General features: G+C 46.2%; 1 protein-coding gene across 2 annotated transcripts; it reads right to left on the bottom strand.

The window, feature by feature from the left end:
• Positions 1–547: 547 nt before the first annotated feature.
• Positions 548–18,230, bottom strand: LOC134341101 (gastrula zinc finger protein XlCGF26.1-like). Of its 2 annotated transcripts, none has more exons than XM_063038859.1 (2): positions 18,190–18,230; positions 548–6,690 (listed from the first exon to the last, which is right to left on the bottom strand). In XM_063038859.1, exon 2 carries the CDS (start codon positions 6,213–6,215, stop codon positions 4,239–4,241), a length of 1,977 nt encoding a protein of 658 aa, XP_062894929.1. In that variant the 5' UTR covers positions 6,216–6,690; positions 18,190–18,230; the 3' UTR covers positions 548–4,238. The 2 variants fall into 2 exon arrangements, with proteins under 2 accessions (XP_062894929.1, XP_062894928.1); XM_063038858.1 differs by lacking the exon at positions 18,190–18,230 and adding an exon at positions 17,640–18,162.
• Positions 18,231–23,948: the final 5,718 nt, after the last annotated feature.

The raw sequence follows: 23,948 nt of genomic DNA on the forward strand, positions 1-23,948 counted from the left end.
GTTTGGGTCTGAAAGGTGTGTCGGACCGGGATGGGAATCGAGCCGTGACTCTGTAACCTGGAGGTGGAGGGAAAGGGGCAGGGAAGATATGGAGGGAAAAAATAAAAATGTATCAGGTGTAAATATGGAATAACGTGGGAAATGCTGCGGATGGGTCGGGCAGAGTGTTAGGGGTGAGGGGCAGAGTCACCGGTTCAGGTGGGAGACCCTTCAGCCATCACCTGATCCTGTTTCCTGCAGATCTGCGGGTCACTGCTCTACATGTACCTGTAGCTTCATCTTTCGCCCATTCAGACAAGGCAGTGAGATCTGGATCTGTCCTCTTGTTGTGGGTGGACAATATGTTTTTTTCTGCAATATTTTCAGCATGTTCCATTGCACTGTTTTTACCTGCTGAAGTGCAGCCAATGTATCTGGGTGTATGACCCATTTATGTGAGAATTTAGGCTTTTGTATTTATCTGAGCTTCTCATAAATATGTACCGTTTAGTTGAGCTTCACTCCAGAATTTCCAAAGCAACAACCCAGTCAAATAGTTCCACACAATTAAAATAGTTTATTACGTTTTTATTTTGTACTACTTATATAATTTAACTATTTAATATGTATATTCTTATTTCAAATCACAATTGTTAAAATCTATTGTTATGAATTAGGTTCTATTGCTGCCGCAGAGACAATGAATGTCATGACATGGGCCGGTGCTGTTGAACCTGATTCTGATATTGGTATAGGAGACCCACCACCGGTCACCTGATCCCGGTTACCGCAGGTCGTAATGTGAGATTGAAGCCTTTTCCATTTATTTGCATTCCTCAGAAATGACAAGAGTTAGGTTTCCTTCTGTGGTTCCAGAGCAGAAGCTAAGTCTGTCTAATATGTCGTCACAATTAAAATGGGGAATTTGTTTATTATTATCATCATCATGTACTGAGCTACAGTGAAAATCTTGCCTGATGTACCATCGACACAGATCAATACATTACGACAGTACATTGAGCTGATATAGGACAAAACAATAACTGTAACAAAGCATTATGGCTGCAGAGAAAGTGCAGTGCAGATAGACATATGTGCAGGGTCACGTGGAGTTACATTGTGAGGTCGAGACCATTTTATTGTATTGGAGACCATTCATTTGGTTTATAACCGCAGACAGGAAGCCATCCTTGAGTCTGGTGGTACCCGTTTTAAGGCTTTTGTCTCTCTTCCCCGATGGGGGAGCGGGTTTGCAGCAAGACTGTCCAGGTTGTGAAGATCTTTGAGTACATGGCCTGCTTTTCCGTGGCAGGGGAAGTGTAGGAAGAGTCCATGGTGGTGAGGCTTGTTTCCCTGATGTTCTCTGTTCCCCAAAGTTCTCTGCAGTTCATTGCAGTCATGGGCAGAGCAGTAGCCATACGAAGGCATGAAGTATCGACAAGAAGCTCAGAGACCTCGGCCTTCACCCTGCCTCGTGTAGCTAGACCCTGGACTTCCTGTCAGATCGCCGGCAGGTGTTAAGAGTGGGCTCCCTCACCTCTGTCTCTCTGACCTTTAGCACACATACCCCACAGGGTTGTCTCCTTGGCCCCCTCCTTTACTCTCTGTGTACCCATGACTGTGTCACCACCCACAGCTCAAATCCGCTAATTAAATTTGCTGACGACACTACATTGATTGGCCTAATCTCAAGGCTCGGTCCAAACAAACTTTTCACCCTTCAAAACACACAAACCTCTCATAAGCAAATTCCATACAAGTCTGGTTCACAGCTTTCCTCAAATTTCTAAACTTTTGCCTGTATGCTTCTGGGACCAGCTCGTAAGCTTTGAGCACAGCCTGTTTCACTATGTCATAATGGTAGGGCATTGAAGAATGCAGTAGTGCAGAGAGATCTAGGAATAATGGTGAATAGTTCCCTGAAGGTGGAATCTCATGTGGATAAGTGGTGAAGCAAGCTTTTGGTATGCTGGCCTTTATAAATCAGAGCATTGCGTATAGGAGTTGGGAGGTAATGTTGAAATTGTACAAAACTTAGAAACATAGAAAATAGGTGCAGGAGTAGGCCATTCAGCCCTTCGAGCCTGCACCGCCATTCAGTATGATCATGGCTGATTATCCAACTCAGAACCCTGTACCAGCCTTCCCCCCATACCCCCTGATCCCTTCAACCACAAGGGCCATATCTAACTCCCTCCAAGGCATTGGTGAGGCCAAATTTGGAGTATTGTGTACAGTTTTGGTCACCGAATTATAGGAAAGATGTAGGAAAACTATAGGAAAATAGAGAGAGTACAGAGAAGATTTACCAGAATGTCACCTGGGTTTCATCACCTAAGTTACAGAGAAAGGTTGAAGTTGGGTCTTTATTCTTTGGAACGTAGGAGGTTGAGGGGGGACTTGATAGAGGCATTTAAAATTATGAGGGGGATAGACAGAGTTGATGTGGATAGGCTTTTTCCATTGAGAGTGGGGGAGATCCAAACAAGAGGATATGAGTTGAGAGTTAAAGGGCAAAAGTTTAGGCATAACATGAGGGGGAATTCCTTTACTCAGAGCGTGGTAGCTGTGTGGAACGAGCTTCCGGCAGAAGTGGTTGAGGCAGGATCGATGTTGTCATTTAAAGTTAAATTGGACAGCTATACGGACAGGAAAGGAATGGAGGGTTATGGGCTGATTGCAGGTCAGTGGGACTAGGTGAGAGTAAGAGTTCAGCACGGACTAGAAGGGTCGAGATGGCCTGTTTACGTGCTGTAATTGTTATATGGTTATATAATCAGCTGCTTCATCAATTGTCAAGCAGAATAGGCTTGCTGAGCCTTCCCCTTAATTACACTTTGAAAGAGAATAGGCCAACCCTCTTTTGGCTACTTTAAACTCTGAGCAACCTTCTCAAAATGCTGAAAGTATTTATCAACCTCTGCCTCGTCAAATGGAGGTACCAATTTAACTTCCCGACTGGCCTCAAACTTATCAGCAGAGTCTAACATTAAACCTCTTTGCTGCAATCTCTCTCTCTTTTCCTGCTCGAACAGCCTATGTCTTTCTGCTTCCTCCCTCTGTTTTTCTGCCTCTTTTCTCTGCTTTTCTACCTCTGCCTTTCCGCAGCCTCCATGTTTAATTTTTCTAACTTGTACGGGAGCTCAAGCTCACTAGGTTTACTTTCAGGAAACACCTCCAACTCCTCCACTTTAAACACATCCTCAGATACACATTGCTCAGCTATTATCCTCTGCATCTGTGCCCTCTTCATTGTCGATTTCACCTTAGCTAGTTTTAGCAATACTCAATAACTCAATCCTTCTGGTGTCCTCCAATGCCTCAGAGGTTGGCGCTTCCAGAGATCTATCAACATCCATTGCTGCTGATTTTCCACACACAAATAAATAAAAAGGGATTTCCCCAATGAAATTGATAATTAATCAATCGATACGCTCCCAAATTTGTTCATATCCCAAAAGCAGATCCCAATTTTGTTACGAATCGTAACACTTTAGAAACGAACCAGCAGCAATAGACTACATCTGGAGTTTGGTTTTGAAGTTAAACCCACTACCTTTATTAGTATCTACTTATAATATAGTAACTTAAGCAAGATAAACAAAAGTTAGCAGTGTTATGTGTATATATGTGTGTAAATATAACTCCCAGTCTATTGAGCTCGGGGGAATCAAGGCTTAGAATCTTGAGACGCTAAAGTATGTTAGTTCAGTTCAACCACAGAATAGGTGATGAGAGAGAGATATTTGTAATCCAGGGTAAATGTCTGGAGAAGGCAATTATGTTGAATTCCACAGGTTCCACGGTGGGACAAAGAGAGAACAATCACTGTAGATTTTATCCATCATTGTTCCAAATCCACATACGAATTATCACCGAAAGTGACTTGTCACAAGGAGTATCGTCTTCAAGTGAATTATCACACCACACCCAGGCAAGGGTTAACACAGGATACGCCAAATCCGATCCACTCCTATGGCTCACACAAGGTGACAACCACACATTCGATGTATGCTGAATCGATAATTAACCCACCCTTGCGGGCATAGGAAAGTTCTAAACAGTGACCCCTGGCCTCTAGTTCCCTTGTTTCAATCCTTCCATTTTTCCTCCTTCGTCTCCGTCTGACTCTGAGTGTCTGTGTCCTCGGTTAAAACTAAACAAGCTGCAAGCAATGTAAACAAGCTGCAAGTCAGACTGATTCACCTTCTTAATCTCTGTCTTAAAATGAATGTCCACAGCAAATGAAACCAAGGGATTCATAACAACGGCCTTCCCCCACTGTGAACTGACTGGTGCGCCTGCAGTTGGGATGACTGAGTGAATCCTTTCCCACATTCTGAGCAGGTGTACGGCTTTTCCCCAGTGTGAACTCGCTGATGACTCTGTAGGTGGGATGACTGAGTGAATCCCTTCCCACAGACTGAGCAGGTGAACGGTTTCTCCCCAGTGTGAACTCGATGGTGTCTCTGTAGGGTGGAAGAGTGAGTGAATCTCTTCTCACAGACTGAGCAGGTGAACGGCTTCTCCCCGGTGTGAACTCGCTGGTGTCTCTGTAGATGGGATGACTGAGTGAATCTCTTCCCACAGTCTGAGCAGGTGAATGGCCTCTCTCCAGTGTGAACTCGCTGATGTACCTTCAGCGTAGATGAGCAACTGAATCCCTTCCCACAGTCTGAGCAGGTGAATGGCTTCTCCCCAGTGTGAACTCGCTGATGACTCTGTAGGTGGGATGACAGTGTGAATCCCTTCCCACATTCTAAGCAGGTGAACGGCTTCTCCCCAGTGTGAACTCGCTGATGACTCTGCAGGTGTGATGACTGAGTGAATCCCTTCCCACAGACTGAGCAGGTGAACGGCTTCTCCCCAGTGTGAACTCGCTGGTGTCTCTGTAGGGCGGAAGAGTCAGTGAATCTCTTCTCACAGACTGAGCACATAAACGGCTTCTCCCCGGTGTGAACTCGCTGGTGTGTCAGTAGTTTAGATGACAAAGTGAATCCCTTCCCACAGTCTGAGCAGGTGAACGGCCGCTCCCCGGTGTGAACTCGCTGGTGAGCCATTAGGCTAGATGAAAAAGTGAATGCCTTCCCACAGTCTGAGCAGGTGAACGGCTTCTCCCCAGTGTGAACTCGCTGATGACTCTGCAGGTTGGATGACTGAGTGAATCTCTTCCCACAGACTGAGCAGGTGAACGGCTTCTCCCCAGTGTGAACTCGCTGGTGACTCTGTAGGGTGGATGAATCAGTGAATCTCATCCCACAGACAGAGCAGGTGAACGGCTTCTCCCCAGTGTGAACTCGATGGTGTCCCTGCAGGGTGGAAGAGTAAGTGAATCTCTTCTCACAGACTGAGCAGGTGAACGGCTTCTCCCCGGTGTGAACTCGCTGATGACTCTGTAGGGTGGAAGAGTGAGTGAATCTCTTCTCACAGACTGAGCAGATGAATGGCTTCTCCCCAGTGTGAACTCGCTGGTGTCTCTGTAGTTGGGATGACAGTGTGAATCCCTTCCCACATTCTGAGCAGGTGAACGGCTTTTCCCCAGTGTGAACTCGCTGATGACTCTGCAGGTTGGATGACTGAGTGAATCTTTTCCCACATTCTGAGCAGGAGAACGGCTTCTCCCCAGTGTGAACTCGCTTGTGTCTCTGTAGGGTGGAAGAGTGAGTGAATCTCTTCTCACAGACTGAGCAGGTGAACGGCTTCTCCCCGGTGTGAACTCGCTGGTGTGTCAGTAGTTTAGATGACAAAGTGAATCCCTTCCCACAGTCTGAGCAGGTGAACGGCCGCTCCCCGGTGTGAACTCGCTGGTGAGCCATTAGGTCAGATGACTGAGTGAATGCCTTCCCACAGTCTGAGCAGGTGAACGGCTTCTCCCCAGTGTGAACTCGCTGATGACTCTGCAGGTTGGATGACTGAGTGAATCTTTTCCCACAGACTGAGCAGGTGAATGGCTTCTCCCCAGTGTGAACTCGCTGGTGACTCTGTAGGGTGGATGAATCAGTGAATCTCATCCCACAGACGGAGCAGGTGAACGGCTTCTCCCCAGTGTGAACTCGATGGTGTCTCTGTAGGGTTGAAGAGTGAGTGAATCTTTTCCCACAGACAGAGCAGGTGAACAGCTTCTCCCCAGTATGAACTCGCCGGTGTGTCAGTAGTTGAGATGACAAAGTGAATCCCTTCCCACAGTCTGAGCAGGTGAACAGCTGCTCCCCGGTGTGAACTCGCTGGTGAGCCATTAGGCTGGATGAAAAAGTGAATCCCTTCCGACAGTCAGAGCAGGTGAACGGCCTCTCTTCAGTGTGAACTCGCTGGTGACTCTGTAGGGTGGATTACAGTGTGAATCCTTTCCCACAGTCCGAGCAGGTGAATGGCCTCTCCCCAGTGTGAACTGACTGGTGATTCATTAGGTCAGATGACCAAGTAAATCCTTTCCCAGAAATTCAGCAGATGCCCAGCCTCTGACTCGTGTGTCTACAGGTGGGATGACCAACTGAATCCTCGTTCACACACAGAACAGATGAATGGCTTTGCCCAGTGTGAACTTACTGATATTCCTTCAACTGAGATGACCCTGAATTCATTCCCACAGTTTGTGTAGGAAGGATGGTTGACTGAATTCCTTGCTCCACTTCTTAAATATCTAGACAGAGACAGCAAAACTGGCGTGCCATGTTTGAGATGCCTGGAGACAAATTCCTTTTCGTTTTTAACCTGTAAAAAGATTTACAAAATCTATCAATGGGTGTAGGACAACATTTCAGATGTGATTACTTGAGTTGCCAAGGTTTGATCTGGTATCACTGCTACAGTGAAGTTCAACCCAAGTTGAAGAGAGAAATTATCTTCTAACTGGGCACAGTACTGGCATCTGGAATGACCATCAATTCCCTGATGCTCTTCCTGCCTCTATAAGAATGGGGCATTTCTGCCATCTCCAATTTGTGCCTTGGCTCAGTTTGACTCTCTCCATTGGTATTATTCCCTGTTCCTGTTAAGCTGCAAGGTGCCTGACCCCACAGTAACTGAAACACTCTCATGCGAATAGTTTTTCTTGACGTGCAGCTGGGATTTTCTTTTATGTATTATTAACTTGAAGTGCCACAGTTTAACGCCATATAAAAAATTCCTTCTGAGATGAATGGTTGGTCCGCACAGCTGTTTAAAGGACTTTGAGTGAATATTATTATTTCAGGTTCTTGTCACAGTTATAGAAAAATACAACACAGAAACAGGCCCTTTGGGCCATTTAGTTTGTGCTAATCTATTTAAACCGCCCACTCCGCTACCCCTACCATCCAGGTACCTATACAAACCTCTTAAATGTTGAAATTGGGCTCGCATGCACCACTTGTGCTGGCTGCTCATTCCACACCCGGATGACCATCTGTGTGAAGAAGTTTCCCCTCATGTTCTCCTTAACGTTTCACCTTTCACCCTTAACCCATGGCCTCTGGTTGTAGTCCCACCCAATATCAGTGGAGAAAGCCAGCTTGCATTTACCCTATCTATGCTCCCCTATCACAATCAAATCTCCCCTCAGTCTTCTACATTTCAAGGAATAAAGTCCTAACCTGTTCAATCTTTCCTTATAACCCAAGTCCTCCAGACCTGGCAACATCCTTGTGAATTTTCTCTGAACTCTCGGAACCTCTTTTACATCTTTCCTGTAGGTAGGTGACCAAAACTGCATACAATACTCCAAATTAGGCCTCACCAATGTCTTCTACAAGTCAACATAACATCCATCAATTGTTGTCAGTACTTTGGTTCATGAAGGCCAATGGGCTGAAATCTTTCTTTCTGTCTCTATCTAACTGTGATACCACTTTCAGTGAATTAAAAACTTGTATTCCCAGGTCCCTTTCTTCTACAACACACCTCCATGCCCGAACAGTCACTGTGAAAGACCTCCCTTGGTAGGTCATATCAAAGTGCAAAAACTCACCCTTGTCTGCATTAAATTCCATTTTCCATTTCTCAAATGGTTTTTCCAGCTGGTCCAGATTGCACTGCAAGCCATGATAGTCTTCCTCTCTGTTCACTACACCACTAATCTTGGTGTCATTCCACAAATTTGCTGATCCAGTTAACCACACTATCATCCAGATTACTGATATAGATGACAAACAACAACAGATCTGGCACTGATCCCTATGGCAACCACTAGTCACAGGCTCTGGTCAGAGAGGCAACCATCTGCTACCACACTCTGGCTTCTCCCAAAGCCAGTGTCTCATCCAATTTACTATCGCATCTTGAATGCTGAGTGACTGAACCTTCTTGACCAACCTCCCAGATAAGACTTTGTCAAGTGCTTTGCTGAAGTCCATGTAGACAACATCCACTGTCTTGCTTTCATCCATTTTCCTGATAACTTCCTCGAGAGACTCTATAAGATTGGTTAGACATGACCTACCATACACAAAGCCATGCTGCCTATCCTTAATCAGTCCACATCTATCCAAATATTTATATATCTGGTTCCTGCACACATGTTCCAATAACTTTCCCACTACTGATGTCAAACTCATCAATGTACAATTTCTTAGTTTATTTTTACAGCCTTTCTTGAACAGCGGAACAACATTGGCTGCCCTCCAATCTTCCAGTACCTCACCCGTCACTGAGGATGATTTAAATATCTGTGCTTGTGCCCCGACAATTTCTGCACTTGCCTTCTGCAGAGTCCCAGGGAATAACTTGTCAGGCCCTGGGGATTTATCCATGGTAATTTGCCTTAAGACAGCAAACACCTCCACCTCTGTAATCTGTACAGGGTCATAAAGTTGATGCTGCTTTGCCTCACTTCTACAGACTCTGTGTCCATCTCCTGAGTAAATAAGGATGCAAAAAAAAACTCCCACATCTATTTTGTCTCCTCATATGGACTACCATTCTGATCTTGCAGAGGATTAATTTTTTTCCCTTGCAATCTTTTCACTCTTAAACATATCTGCAGAATCCCTAAGGATTGAAAATTATGAGGGGGATAGATAGAGTTGTTGTGGATAGGCTTTTTCCATTGAGAGTGGGGAAGAAGAGGACATGAGTTGAGAGTTAAAGGGCAAAAGTTTAGGGGTAATATGAGGGGGAGCTTCTTTACTCAGAGAGTGGTAGCTGTGTGGAATGAGCTTCCAGCAGAAGTGGTTGAGGCAGGATCGATTTTGTCATTTAAATTTAAATTGGACAGTTATATGGACAAGAAAGGAATGGAGGGTTATGGGCTGAGTGCAGGTCGGTGGGACTAGGTGACAGTAAGAGTTCGGCATGGACTAGAAGGGCCGAGATGGCCTGTTTCTGTGCTGTAATTGTGCTCCTTCAACTTGTCTGCTGGGGCAACCTCATGCCTTCTTTTATTTCTATCATAAGTGTTCACTTGAATTTCCTGTACTTCATAAGTACCCCATTTGTTCTGATCTGCCTGTACCTAGTATGCACCTCCGATTTATTAATCTGGGAGATGAAAGCCAAAGGGGTGATAGAGCTGCATGGTGGGAGATGGGGGTAGGGAGGGTTAAACTAAAGTTGCAGGGGGAATGGGATCCTGAATAACAGAACATATAGTGGAGGGGTTGTGGAGACAGATGTTGTTCAGACCTCAAAGTCAGGAATGAAAAAGTTGAGCATGGTCCAGTGAATATGCTGAGCCCTGTATATTTCAAAACAAGGAGCAGAGTAAGAAGGGTGGATGTGTTCAGGGCATGGATCAACACATGGAATTCTGACACTAGGATCTGGCAACTGTGGACTGGGACAGGCTCTTTATGTCAAAGGTGTGCTTGGTAAATTGAGGCCTTCAAAGCGAAATTTTGAAAGTACAAAGCAGGTATGTGCCTGTTAGAAAAAAAGTTAAAGATAGAAACTGTCGTGAACCTTGGTTTTCAAGAGATATTGAGACCCTGGTGAAGCACAAAATGGAGTTGCAGAACAGGGATAGGCAGGTAGGTTCTTATGGAGTATAAGAAATGCAAGAGAACACATAAGAAATAAATCAGGATGGCTAAAAGAAAGCATGAGATACCCCTTGCAGAAAAGATAAAGGATAATCCTCAGGGATTCTGGATATAGATCAAGAGCAAAAGGATTGCAAGGCACAAAGCTGGTCCTCTGAAAGACCGGAATGGCAATCCATGTGTGGAACCAAAGCAGATCGGGGAGATCTTAAATATTTTTAAATCTTATTTACTCAGGAGATGAACACAGGGTCAATGAGAGTGCGGAAAAGCGGCATTAAAATCTTGGACCCTTTTCATATTAAAGAAGAGGAGATGTTTCCCTTCCTGAGGAAGATTAGAGTGGATAAATCCCAGGGCATGACAAGGTGCTTCCTCGGACCCCACGGGAGGCAAGTGCAATATTGTTGGGGCCCTAGCAGAGATAATTAAATCATCCTTAGTGACAGGAGAGTTATCACAGGATTGTAGGATAGCCAAAGTTATTTCTCTGTTCAACAGAGAACAAGGAACATAGAAATCTACAGCATATTTCTATGTTCTTCAGCATATTTCTATGTTCAGCAGATGTAGTGGCCATTACAGAGACTTGGCTGGCACCAGGGCAGAAATGCATTCTCAACATTCCTGGGTTTCCGTGCTTTAAGAAGAATAGAGAGGGGGGAAAAGGGGAGGAGGGGTGGCATTACTGGTCAGGGATACTGTTACAGCTACAGAAAGGGTGGGTAATGGAGCAGGATCCTCTTTTGAGTCAGTATGGGTAGAAGTCAGGAACAGGAAGGGAGGAGTCACTCTATTGGGGGTATTCCATAGGCCCCCTGGTAGCAGCAGCGATACAGAGGAGCAGATTGGGAGGCAGATTTTGTAAAGGTGCAAAAATAACAGGGTTGTTATCATGGGTGACTTTAACTTCTCTAATATTGATTGGCACCTTATTAGTTCCAAGGGTTTAGATGAGTCAGAGTTTGTAAAGTGTGACCAGGACGGATTCCTGTCACAGTATGTGGACAGGCTGATGAGGGGGAATGCCATACTAGATTTAGTACTAGGTAACGAACCGGGTCAGGTCACAGATCTCTCAGTGGGTGAGCATCTGGGGGACAGTGACCACCGCTCCCTGGCCTTTAGCATTATCATGGAAAAGGATAGAATCAGAGAGGACAGGAAAATTTTGAATTGGGGAAGGGCAAATTATGAGGCTATAAGGCTCGAACTTGTGGCTGTGAATTGGGATGATGTTTTTTCAGGGAAATGTACTATGGACATGTAGTCAATGTTTAGAGATCTCTTGCAGGATGTTAAAGATAAACTTGTCCTGGTGAGGAAGATAAAGAATGGTAGGGTGAAGGAACCATGGGTGACAAGTGAGGTGGAAAATCTAGTCAGGTGGAAGGAGGCATGAGGTTTAGGAAGCAAGGATCAGATGGGTCTATTGAGGAATATAGGGAAGCAAGAAAGCTTAAGAAGGGGCTGAGAAGAGCAAGAAGGGGGCATGAGAAGGCCTTGGCAAGTAGGGTATAGGAAAAACCCAAGGCATTGTTCAATTATGTGAAGAACAAAAGGATGACAGGAGTGAAGGTAGGACTGATTAGAGATAAAGGTGGGAAGATGTACCTGGAGGATGTGGAAGTGAGCGAGGTCCTCAATGAATACATCTCTTCAGTATTCACCAATGAGAGGGAACTTGATGATGGTGAGGACAATATGAGTGAGGTTGATGTTCTGGAGCATGTTGATATTAAGGCAGAGGAGGTGTTGGAGTTGTTAAAATACATTAGGATGGGTAAGTCCCCGGGGCCTAAAGGAATTCCCCAGGCTGCTCCATGAAGCGAGGGAGGAGATTGCTGAGCCCCTGGCTAGGATCTTTATGTCCTTGTTGTCCACGGGAATGGAACCCGAGGATTGGAGGAAGGCGAATATTGCCCCTCGTTCAGAATATTGTCCTGTTCGTTCAGGCATATAGATGAGGGGGTAGTGCAGTGGATGTGATCTACATGGATTTTAGTGAGGCATTTGACAAGGTTCCACATGGTAGGTTTATTCACAAAGTCAGAAGGCATGGGATCCAGGGAAGTTTGGCCAGGTGGATTCAGAATTGGCTTGCCTGCAGAAGGCACAGGGTCGTGGTGGAGGGAGTACATTCAGACTGGAGGATTGTGACTAGTGATGTTCCACAAGGATCTGTTCTGGGACCTCTACTTTTCATGATTTTTATTAACGACCTGGATGTGGGGTAGAGGGGTGGGTTGTGCAAGTTTGCAGACGACACAAAAGTTGGTGGTGTTGTAGATAGTGTAGAGGATTGTCGAAGATTGCAGGAGACATTGATAGGATGCAGAAGTGGGTTGAGAAGTGGCAGATGGAGTTCAACCCGGAGAAGTGTGACGTGGTACACTTTGGAAGGACAAAATCCAAGGCAGAGTACAAAGTAAATGGCAGGATACTTGGTAGTGTGGAGGAGCAGAGGGATCTGGGGGCACATTTCCACAGATCCCTGAAATTTGCCTCACACGTAGATAGGGTAGTTAAGAAAGCTTATGGGGTGTTAGCTTTCATAAGTTGAGGGATAGAGTTTAAGAGTCGCGATGTAATGATGTGCTATAAAACTCTGGTTAGGCCACAATTGGAGTACTGTGTCCAGTTCTGGTCGCCTCACTATAGGAAGGATGTGGAAGCATTGGAAAGGGTACAGAGGAGATTTACCAGGATGCTGCTTGGTTTAGAGAGTATGCATTATGATCAGAGATTAAGTGAGCTAGGGCTTTACTCGTTGGAGAGAATAAGGATGAGAGGAGACATGATAGAGGTGTACAAGATAATAAGAGGAATAGATAAAGTGTATAGCCAGCACCTCTTCCCCAGGGCACCATTGCTCAATACAAGAGGACATGGCTTTAAGGTAAGGGGTGGGAAGTTCAAGGGGGATATTAGAGGAAGGTTTTTCACTCATAGAGTGGTTGATGCGTGTAATGCACTGCCTGAGTCAGTGGTTGAGGCAGATACACTTGTGAAGTTTAAGAGACTACTAGTCAGGTATATGGAGGAATTTAAGTTGGAGGCTTATATGGGAGGGAGGGTTTGAGGGTCGGCACAACATTGTGGGCCGAGGGGCCTGTAATGTGATGTACTATTCTATGTTCTATATTCCACGCCATTCAGCCCACAATGTTGTGCCAACCATGTAACTTACTCTAGAAACTGCCTAGAAATTCCATAGCGCATAGACCTCTAAATTTTTCTTCAACTTCTACTTCCTCACAGACAGGACCCAGGCTGTAAAAATAGGGGACAAGCTCTCCTCTACAATCACTCTGAGCACCGGTGCCCCACAAGGCTGAGTACTCAGCCCCCTGCTGTACTCACTGTACACCCATGATTGTGTCGCCAAGTTTCCGTCAAACTCAATATGTAAGTTTGCTGATGACACAACAATTGTACGCCGTATCTCGGGTAATGATGAGTTTGAGTACAGAGAGGAAATTAAGAACCTGGTGGCATGGTGTGAAGACAATAACCTATCCCTCAATGTCAGCAAGAGAAGGGAATTGGTTGTTGACTTCAGAAGGAGTAGCGGACCGCACGACTCAATTTACATCGGTGGTGCGCAACTGGAACAGGTCAAGAGCTTTAAGTTCCTCGCGGTCAATATCACAAATGACCTGACTTGGTCCAACCAAGCAGAGTCCACTGCCAAAAAGGCCCACCAGTGCCTTAACTTCCTAAGGAAACTGAAGAAATTTGGCCTGTCCCCTAAAACCCTCACTAATTTTTATAGATGCACCATAGAAAGCATTCTTCTAGGGTGCATCACCACCTGGTATGGAAGTTGTCCTGTCCAAGACCGGAAGAAGCTGCAGAAGATCATGAACACGGCGCAGCACATCACACAAACCAATCTTCCGTCCTGGGACTCACTTTACACCGCACGCTGTCAGAGAGGTGCTGCCAGGATAATCAAGGACACGACCCACCCAGCCAACGCACTTTTTGTCCCTCTTCCCTCCAGGAGAAGGCTCAGGAGCTTGAAGACTCGTACGGCCAGATTTGGGTACAGCTTCTTTCCAACTCTGATCAGGATGGGAGCTCAACATGCAGGGATATTCAATATTCAAGAGGGATAGACATGAAAGAAAAGGAGGTGGGGTAGCATTGCTGGTTAGAGAGGAGATTAACGCAATAGAAAGGAAGGACATTAGCCGGAAGGATGTGGAATCAATATGGGTAGAGCTGCATAACACTAAGGGGCAGAAAACGCTGGCGGGAGTTGTGTGCAGGCCACCTAACAGTAGTAGTGAGGTTAGGGATGGTATTAAACAGGAAATTAGGAATGCGTGCAATAAAGGAACAGCAGTTATAATGGGTGATTCCAATCTACATATAGATTGGGTGAACCAAATTGTTAAGGGTGCTGAGGAAAAGGATTTCTTGGAATGTATGCGGGATGGTTTTTTCAACCAACATGTCGAGGAACCAACTAGAGAGCAGGCTATTCTAGACTGGGTATTGAGCAATGAGGAAGGGTTAATTAGCAATCTTGTTGTGAGAGGCCCCTTGGGTAAGATTGACCACAATATGGTGGAATTCTTCATTAAGATGGAGAATGACATAGTTAACTCAGTAACAAACGTTCTGAACTTAAAGAAGGGTAACTTTAAAGGTATGAGACGTGAATTAGCTAAGATAGACAGCAAATGACACTTAAAGGGTTGATAAGCATTTAAAGATTGCATAGATGGACTACAACAATTGTTCATCCCAGTTTGGCAAAAGAATAAATCAGGGAAGGTAGTGCACCCGTGGCTGACAAGGGAAATTAGGGATAGTATCAATTCCGAAGAAGAAGCATACAAATTAGCCAGAAAAAGTGGCTCACCTGAGGACTGGGAGAAATTCAGAGTCCAGCAGAGGAAGACAAAGGGCTTAATTAGGAAAGGGAAAAAAGATGATGAGAGAAAACTGGCAGGGAACATAAGAAACGACTGTAAAAGCTTTTATAGATATGTGAAAAGAAAAAGATTGGTTAAGACAAATGTAGGTCCCCTACAGACAGAAACAGGTGAATTGATTATGGGGAGCAAGGACATGGCAGACCAATTGAATAACTACTTTGGTTCTGTCTTCACTAAGGACGACATAAATAATCTTCCGGAAATAGTAGGGGACAGAGGGTGCAGTGAGATGGAGGAACTGAGCGAAATACATGTTAGTAGGGAAGTGGTGTTAGGTAAATTGAAGGGATTAAAGGCAGACAAATCCAAAGGGCCAGATGGTCTGCATCCCAGAGTGCTTAAGGAAGTAGCCCAAGAAATAGTGGCTGCATTAGTGATAATTTTTCAAAACTCTTTAGATTCTGGACTAGTTCCTGAGGATTGGAGGGTGGCTAATGTAACCCCACTTTTTAAAAAAGGAGGGAGAGAGAAACCGGGGAATTATAGGCCGGTTAGCCTGACATCGGTGGTGGGGAAAATGCTAGAGTCAGTTATCAAAGATGTAATAACAGCACATTTGGAAAGTGGTGAAATCATCGGACAGAGTCAGTATGGATTTGTGAAAGGAAAATCATGTCTGACGAATCTCATAGAATTTTTTGAGGATGTAACTAGTAGAGTGGATAGCAGAGGACCAGTGGATGTGGTATATTTGGATTTTCAAAAGGCTTTTGACAAGGTCCCACAAAGGAAATTAGTGTGCAAACTTAAAGCACACGGTATTGGGGTAGGGTATTGATGTGGATAGATAATTGGTTGGCAGACAGGAAGCAAAGAGTGGAAATAAACGGGACCTTTTCAGAATGGCAGGCAGTGACTGGTGGGGTACCGCAAGGCTCCGTGCTGGGACCCCAGTTGTTTACAATAAATATTAATGACTTAGATGAGGGCATTAAATGCTGCATCTCCAAGTTTGCGGATGACACGAAGCTGGGGGGCAGTGTTAGCTGTGAGGAGGATGCTAAGAGAATGCAGGGTGACTTGGATAGGTTAGGTGAGTGGGCAAATTCATGGCAGATGCAATTTAATGTGGATAAATGTGAGGTTATCCACTTTGATGGCAAAAACAGGAAAACAGATTATTATCTGAATGGTGGCCGATTAGGAAAAGGGGAGGTGCAACGAGACCTGGGTGTAATTATACACCAGTCATTGAAAGTGGGCATGCAGGTACAGCAGGCACTGAAAAAGGCGAATGGTATGCTGGCATTCATAGCAAGAGGATTCGAGTACAGGAGCAGGGAGGTACTACTGCAGTTGTACAAGGCCTTGGTGAGACCACACCTGGAGTATAGTGTGCAGTTTTGGTCCCCTCATCTGAGGAAAAACATCCTTGCCATAGAGGGAGTATAAAGAAGGTTCACCAGATTGATTCCTAGGATGGCAGGACTTTCATATGATGAAAGACTGGATCAACTAGGCTTATATTCACTGGAATTTAGAAGATTGAGGGGGGATCATATTGAAACGTATAAAATCCTAAAGGGATTGGACAGGCTAGATGCAGGAGGATTGTTCCCAATGTTGGGAAAGTCCAGAACGAGGGGTCACAGTTTGAGGAGAAAGGGGAAGCCTTTTAGGACCGAGATTAGGAAAAACTTCTTCACACAGAGTCGTGAATTTCTGGAATTCTCTGCCACAGGAAACAGTTGAGGCCAGTTCATTGGCTATATTTAAGAGGGAGTTAGATATGGCCCTTGTAGCTAAAGGGATCACGGGGTATGGAGGAAAGGCTGGTAGAGGGTTCTGAGTTGGATGATCAGCCATGATCATACTGAATGGTGGTGCAGGCTCAAAGGGCCGAATGCCCTACTCCTGCACCTATTTTCTGTTTCTATGTTTCTCAGACTGCTGAATGGATCTTGACCCTGATCTGGGCTGTACCCTCCAAATATCCGGACCTGCCTCTCGGTTTTTTTTTTGCACTACCTTACTTTCCATTTTTCTATTTTCTATTTATGATTTATAATTTAAAATTTTAATATTTACTATCGATTTGTAATCCAGGGAGCGGGACGCGCAGAATCAAATATCGCTGTGATGATCGTATGTTCTAGTATCAATTGTTTGGTGACAATAAAGTATAAAGTATTTTCCTAAGCTCCAAGTACCTATCTAAGAGGCTGTTAAAAGAGCCTATTGTATCTGCCTCGACCACCGCTGCTGGCAGTGCATTCCATGCACCCACCACTCTCTGTGTAAAAAACTTACCCCTGACATCCCCCTCGGTACCTATTTCTAAGCACCTTAAAAATATGCCCCTTGTGTTAGCCATTTCTGCCCTAGGAAAAGCCTCTGGCTATCCACACGATCAATGCCCCTCATCACCTTATACACCTAAAAAAGGTTCTAAGCATAAACAGGGAAATTAGACATTGCTTTGAGGATTTGTTGGAAGTATACAGAAGTATGAGGGTACAGATAGGGTAAATGCAAGCAGTTTTTTCCCACTGATATTGGGTGGGACGACAACCAGAGGTCATAAGTAAGAGACTTCCCACACAATACAATACAGCACAATACAGGCCCTTCGGCCCACAATGCTGTGCCGAACATTACTTCCTTTAGAAATTACCTAGCGTTCCCCATAGCCCTCTATTTTTCTACGCGCCATGTACCTATTCAGGAGCCTCTTAAAAAAAAACCCTATTGTATCCGGCTTCATCACAGTCGCCGGCAGCCCATTCCACGCACTCACCACCCCGCGTAAAAAACTTACCTCTTGTGGATATCACGTGTCAGGTCGTGACTGAACAGAGTTCCCAGCATGCGCAGAAATGAAGAATGATCGAGAAGCATGGCAGTGTAAAACTTGGTTTTGTTGCTGTTAAATAAAAGTTCAATTCTGCCAGAATATGGTTTGTTATTAGTAATCCACGGTATGTATAAAGAACACAACATCCATGACCTCTCCTTCGTACTGTGCGCTCTCTACAGATTTTCTCGTTTGAAATTGGAGGTGGAACAAAGGTGATTTTCTCAACAGCTGATGTAAAAGACTTTGTTCCCTTTCTCCGAGTTCCCAATCCTTGCATTTAGACAGCTGGAGCTCAGCTCTGTCTGAGCGATCCATCGGTTCCCATTCCCTCATCAGCCGGTAGCTCCCTGGGGCCCGTGTACGGATCGTGGGGCTGAGCGAGAGGGAAGAGAGCAGGACTGTCCCGGGATTGAGGGTCACGGTGTCCGGAGCTCGCAGCAATTGTTCCGTGTCCCTAAGTCGGTGTTCAAACCCCCTCCCCTTCTCCCTTACCCCGGAGAACCGCTCTTACCTCAGCCGATTTCCAGAGGCCTATTGTGTGCTGCGCGCATGTGTGATATTCGGTAACGTCACAACCATGACGCCTGCGCATTTGATCGGTGCTTCGGCGACGGCGAAATTTTCAACGCAGGGTTTTACGGGTAATTAAGTTGCCATTAGTAGTTTCTGCAAGCACCTGTTCTATGTCCATACCTCAGATTTTTGTGTGTGTATCGAAAATTCAGCAGCTGTTTTAACGCAGAAATAGGCTCTCATAAACAATACACTTAATATAAACGTGTATCTAATACCAAAGTACAATCTTCTTACAAATGTAGATATAAAACACGGGATATTCTGCATATGCTAGAAATACAGTACAGAGAGACACACACCCACAAAAATTGCTGGAGGAACTCTGCAGTTCAGGCAGCAACTAAGCAGAGGAGTACATAGTCTAGGTATGCTGAATGGGGCTTGGCCTAAACGTTGTCTATTTATTCCTCTCCACGTTTGCTGCTTGATATGTTGATTTCCACCAGTAATTTGCAGAAATTAACTACCTTTTATTTCCAATCAAACTGTTTCAAAATGTTTCTGTTCTTTCATTTGTAGCCACATCCTGCCGGTCTGATTCCTCTTCCTGCCCCTCCTTGTAAACTCTAGGTCCCATCTCTTTCTGGAGCCCCAAAGCCCTGAGTCAGGCTGATAACTCTTCGGTTTCTGACTCTGCTCCATCGAAGATTCACTCGCTAGTCTGCTATCAGACTTTAGAGATGCAATGCAACAACTCAGCTGTCTGAGGCACAGTCATTTGAAATGAGTGAAAATAACACAAAACGTTGAATAGAGCGGGGACGAAGGAGTTTAACCAACTTCATCCAAAGCCTGAAGGACTTCAAAATCACAGTGAGCTCATCGTTTTATTCAGCCTGGAGAGAAGCAGGCTAGAAGTTCAAGCAGGTGTATAGGATGATGAGAGACGCTGGTCGTGTGCATAGCCAGAGGCTTTTTCCCAAGGCTGAAACGGATAACACGAGGGGGAATAGGTTTAAGCTGCATGGAAGTAGGTACAGAGGAGATGTCAGAGATTTTTTTTTAAAACAAAGAGTGGTGTGTGTGTGGAATGCGCTGCCAGCGACAGTGGTAGAGGCGGATACAATAGGGTCTTTTAAGAGACTCCTAGATATTACATATTACATATATGTTAGATAGTACATGGAGATTAAGAAAATAGAGGGCTATGCGGTAGGGTAATTATAGGCAGTTTCTAGGAGTTACGTGGTCGGCACAACACTGTGTGCCGAATGGGCTGTAACGTGCTGTAGATCTGTATGATTCTATGAAATTCAAGGGAAATATCTTCTCCTACGGAGTAGTGACCAGCTGTAACCTGTCATCACAGGGAGAGTGAGAGGGAGAAGGAAGTCTGAGAATCGGAGCAGCAGTGCGGAGGAAGCCATTTTTGAATATTTCGTTTTTTTTCATCCGAGTTCAGAGAGGTGGGAGTGCGCAGGCGTGTGACGTCGCAGAGTGAAGCGCGGAAGATTTAAAAGGACAGAAATCCTGATTCGGCTGTAATTCGGAGAACATAGAACATAGAATAGTACAGCACAGTACAGGCCCTTCGGCCAACAATGTTGTGCCGACCCTCAAACCCTGCCTCCCATATAAGACCCACCTTAAATTCCTCCATATACCTGTCTAGTAGTCTCTTAAACTTCACTAGTGTATCTGCCTCCACCACTCAGGCAGTGCATTCCACGCACCAACCACTCTCTGAGTGAAAAACTTTCCTCTAATATCCCCCTTGAACTTCCCATCCCTTACCTTAAAGCCATGTCCTCTGGTATTGAGCAGTGGTGCCCTGGGGAAGGGGCGCTGGCTATCCACTCTATCTATTCCTCTTATTATCTTGTACACCTCAATTATGTCTCCTCTCATCCTTCTTCTCTCCAAAGAGTAAAGCCCTAGCTCCTTTAATCTCTGATAATAAGGCAGCATCCTGGTAAATCTCCTCTGTACCCTCTCCAATGCTTCCACATCATTCCTGTAGTGAGGCGACCAGAACTGGACACAGTACTCCAGAGCATAGGATTCAAGGCAGGAGTTAAAGGGCAGGAGTTTCAGGGCAGGACTTCAGGGCATGAGATTCAGGGCAGGAGTTATCAGGGCAGGATATTCAGTGCAGTAGATTCAGGGCACGAGATTCAGGGCAGAGGTTTGAGGGCAGGAGTTTCAGAGCAGCAGTTTCAGGGCAGCAGTTTCAGAGTTGGAGTTTCACGGCAGTAGTTCCAGGGCAGGAGATTAAGCGCAGGAGTTTCAGGGCGTGAGATTGAAGGCAGGACTTTCAGTGCAGGAGTTTCCCGGCATGAGTTTCAGTGCAGGGGATTCACGGCAGGAGATTCAGGGCAATAGTTTCAGGACATTAGATTCAGGGCAGAAGTTTCAGGGTTGGAGTTTCAGGGCAGGAGATTCAGTGCCAGACGGCCAGGGAAGGAGATTCATTGCAGTAGATTCAAGGTAGGGGTTTCAGGGCAGGAGTTTCACAGTTGGAGTTTCACGGAAGTAGAGTCAGGGCAGGAGATTAAGAGCAGGAGTTTCAGGGCAGCAGATTCAGGACATGAGATTCATGGCAGGAGTTTCAGGGCAGGAGATTCAGGGCAGGAGTTCCGGGGCTGGACTTTCAGGGCAGCGGTTTCAGGGCAGGAGATTCAGGGCAGGAGTTTCAGGGTTGGAGTTTCAGGGTTGTAGTTTCAGGGCAGGACTTTCAGGGCATGAGATCAAAGGCAGGACATTCAGGGCAGGAGTTTCAGGGCATGATTTTCAGTGCAGGAGTTTCAGGTCAAGAGTTTCAGGGCAGGAGTTTCAAGGCAGTAATTTCAGGGCAGGAGTTGAGGGCAAGAGTTTCAGGGCAGGAGTTGCAGGGCCTGAGATTCAGGGCAGGAGTTTCAGGGCAGTAGTTCCAGGGCAGGTGTTTTAGGGCAGGAGTTCCAGGGCTTGAGATTCAGGGAAGGAGTTGCAGGGCCTGAGATTCAGGGCAGGAGTTTCAGGGCATGAGATTCAGGGCAGTAATTCCAGGGCAGGAGTTCCAGGGCTTGAGATTCAGTGCAGGAGTTTCAGGGCAGGACTTTCAGAGCAGCTGTTTCAGTGCAGGAGATTCAGAGTTGGAGTTTCACGGCAGTAGTTTCAGGGCAGGAAATTAAGCGCAGGAGTTTCAGGGCAGCAGTTTCAGTGCATGAGATTGAAGGCAGGACTTTCAGGGCAGGAGTTCCCCGGCATGAGTTTCAGGGCAAGAGTTTCAGAGTTGGAGTTTCACGGAAGGAGTTTCAGAGCAGCAGTTTCAGGGCATGAGATTGAAGGCATCACTTTCAGGGCAGGAGATTCAGAGCAACAGTTTCACGGCCGGAGATTCAGGGCAAGAGTTGCAGGACATGAGATTCAGGGCAGAAGTTTCAGTGCTGGATGTTCAGGAAAGGAGATTCAGGGCAGCAGTTTCAGGGCAGCAGGTTCAGGGCAGGAGATTCAATTCCAGAGTGTCGGGGCATGAGATTCATGGCAGGAGTTTTAGGTCAGGACATTCATGGGAGGAGATTCAGGGCCTGAGTTTCAGGGCTGGATTTCAGGGCAGGATTTTCAGGGAAGTAGTTTCAGGGCAGGAGTTTTATGGCATGAGTTTCAGGGCAGGAGTTTCAGAGCATGCGTTTAAGGGCAGGAGTTCCAGGGCTTGAGATTCAGTGCAGGAGTTTTAGGGCAGGAGTTTCAGAGTAGCTGTTTCAGTGCAGGAGTTTCAGAGTTGGAGTTTCACGGCAGTAGTTTCAGGGCAGGAAATTAAGCGCAGGAATTTCAGGGCAGCAGTTTCAGTGCATGAGATTGAAGGCAGGACTTTCAGGGCAGGAGATTAAGCACAGGAGTTTCAGGGCAGGAGTTTCAGGGCATGCGTTTAAGGGCAGGAGTTTGAGGGCAGAATTTCTGGGGCGGTAGTTTCAGGGCAGGAATTTAAGGGCAGGACTTTCAGAGCACGTGTTTGAGGGCCGGAGTTTGACGGCAGGAGCTTCAGGTCAGCAGTTTCAGGGCAGTAGTTTAGGGGCAGGAGATTTAGGTCAGCAGTTTCAGGGCAGTAGTTTAGGGGCTGGAGAGTCAGGGCAGCAGTTTCTGGGCAGGAGTTTAAGGGCAGAACTTTCAGGACAGGAGTTTCGGGGCATGAGATTCAGGGAACTAGCTTGAGGGCAGGAGTTGCAGGGCTTGAGATTCAGGGCAGGAGTTTCAGGGTAGGAGATTCGGGGCAGGAGATTCATGGCAGGAGATTCAGGGCAAAAATTTCAGGATTGGAGTTTCAGGGCAGGAGTTTCAATTTATGAGATTCAGTGCAGGAGCTTCAGGGCAGGAGTTGCAGGTCAGGACTGTAAGGCATGAGGTTCAGGGCAGTAGTTTCAGAGCGGGAGTTTTAGGGCAGGAGTTTCAGGGCAGTAGTTTAGGGGCTGGAGAGTCAGGGCAGCAGTTTCTGGGCAGGAGTTTAAGGGCAGAACTTTCAGGACAGGAGTTTCGGGGCATGAGATTCAGGGAACTAGCTTGAGGGCAGGAGTTGCAGGGCTTGAGATTCAGGGCAGGAGTTTCAGGGTAGGAGATTCGGGGCAGGAGATTCATGGCAGGAGATTCAGGGCAAAAATTTCAGGATTGGAGTTTCAGGGCAGGAGTTTCAATTTATGAGATTCAGTGCAGGAGCTTCATCGCAGGAGTTGCAGGTCAGGACTGTAAGGCATGAGGTTCAGGGCAGTAGTTTCAGAGCGGGAGATTTAGGGCAGGAGTTTCAGGGCAGGAGTTGCAGGGCTTGAGATTCGGGGCCGGAGTTTCAGTGCATGCGTTTATGGGCAGGAGTTTGAGGGCAGAATTTTCAGGGCGGTAGTTTCAGGGCAGCTGTTTCAGGGCAGGAGTTTAAGGGCAGGACTTTCAGAGCACGAGTTTGAGGGCAGGAGCATCAGGTCAGCAGTTTCAGGGCAGTAGATTAAGGGCAGGAGATTCAGGGCTGGAGAATCAGGGCAGGAGATTCAGGGCAGGAGTTTGAGGGCAGCAGTTTCAGGGCAGCAGTTTCTGGACAGGAGTTTAAGGGCATAAGTTTCAGGACAGGAGTTTCGGGGCATAAGATTCAGGGCACTAGCTTGAGGGCAGGAGTTTCAGGGCAGGAGTTATATTGAGGATTTTCAGGGCAGGAGTTTCGGGGCATGATATTCAGGGCAGGAGATTCAGGGCAGGAGTTTCAGGGCAGGAGGTTCAGGATATGAGTTTTATGGCAGGAGTTTCAGTTCATGAGTTACAGGGCAGGAAATTCAGGGCTAGAGAATCGGGGCAGGATATTCAGGACAGCAATTTCAGGGAGGGAGTTTCAGGGCAGTAGTATCAGGGCAGCAGTTTCAGGGCAGGAGTTTCAGGATATGAGTTTCAGGGCTGGAAATTCAGGGCAGGAGTTTGAGGGCTGCGGTTTCAGGGCTGTAGTTTTAGGGGAGGTGGTTTAGGGGAGGAATTTCAGGGCAGGAGATTCAGGGCATGATTTTCAGGGCAGATGTTTCATGTCATGCGATTCAGGGCAGGAGTTTCAGGGCACCAGTTTGAGGGTAGGAGTTTCAGGGCAGGAAATTCAGGGCAACAGTTTCAGGGCAGGGGTTTCAGGGCCCCAGATTCAGGGCAGGACTTTTATTGAGGATTTTCAGGGCAGATGTTTCATGTCATGCGATTCAGGGCAGGAGTTTCAGGGCACCAGTTTGAGGGTAGGAGTTTCAGGGCAGGAAATTC

The sequence above is a fragment of the Mobula hypostoma genome, assembly GCF_963921235.1.
Source record: "Mobula hypostoma chromosome 4 unlocalized genomic scaffold, sMobHyp1.1 SUPER_4_unloc_2, whole genome shotgun sequence".
In the NCBI taxonomy this organism is placed as follows: Eukaryota; Metazoa; Chordata; class Chondrichthyes; order Myliobatiformes; family Myliobatidae; genus Mobula; species Mobula hypostoma.

Bases quoted from the DNA above. Each gene is read 5' to 3' on its own strand.
- LOC134341101 (XM_063038859.1), bottom strand. From the start codon at position 6,215: ATGGCTCACCAGCGAGTTCACACCGGGGAGCAGCTGTTCACCTGCTCA.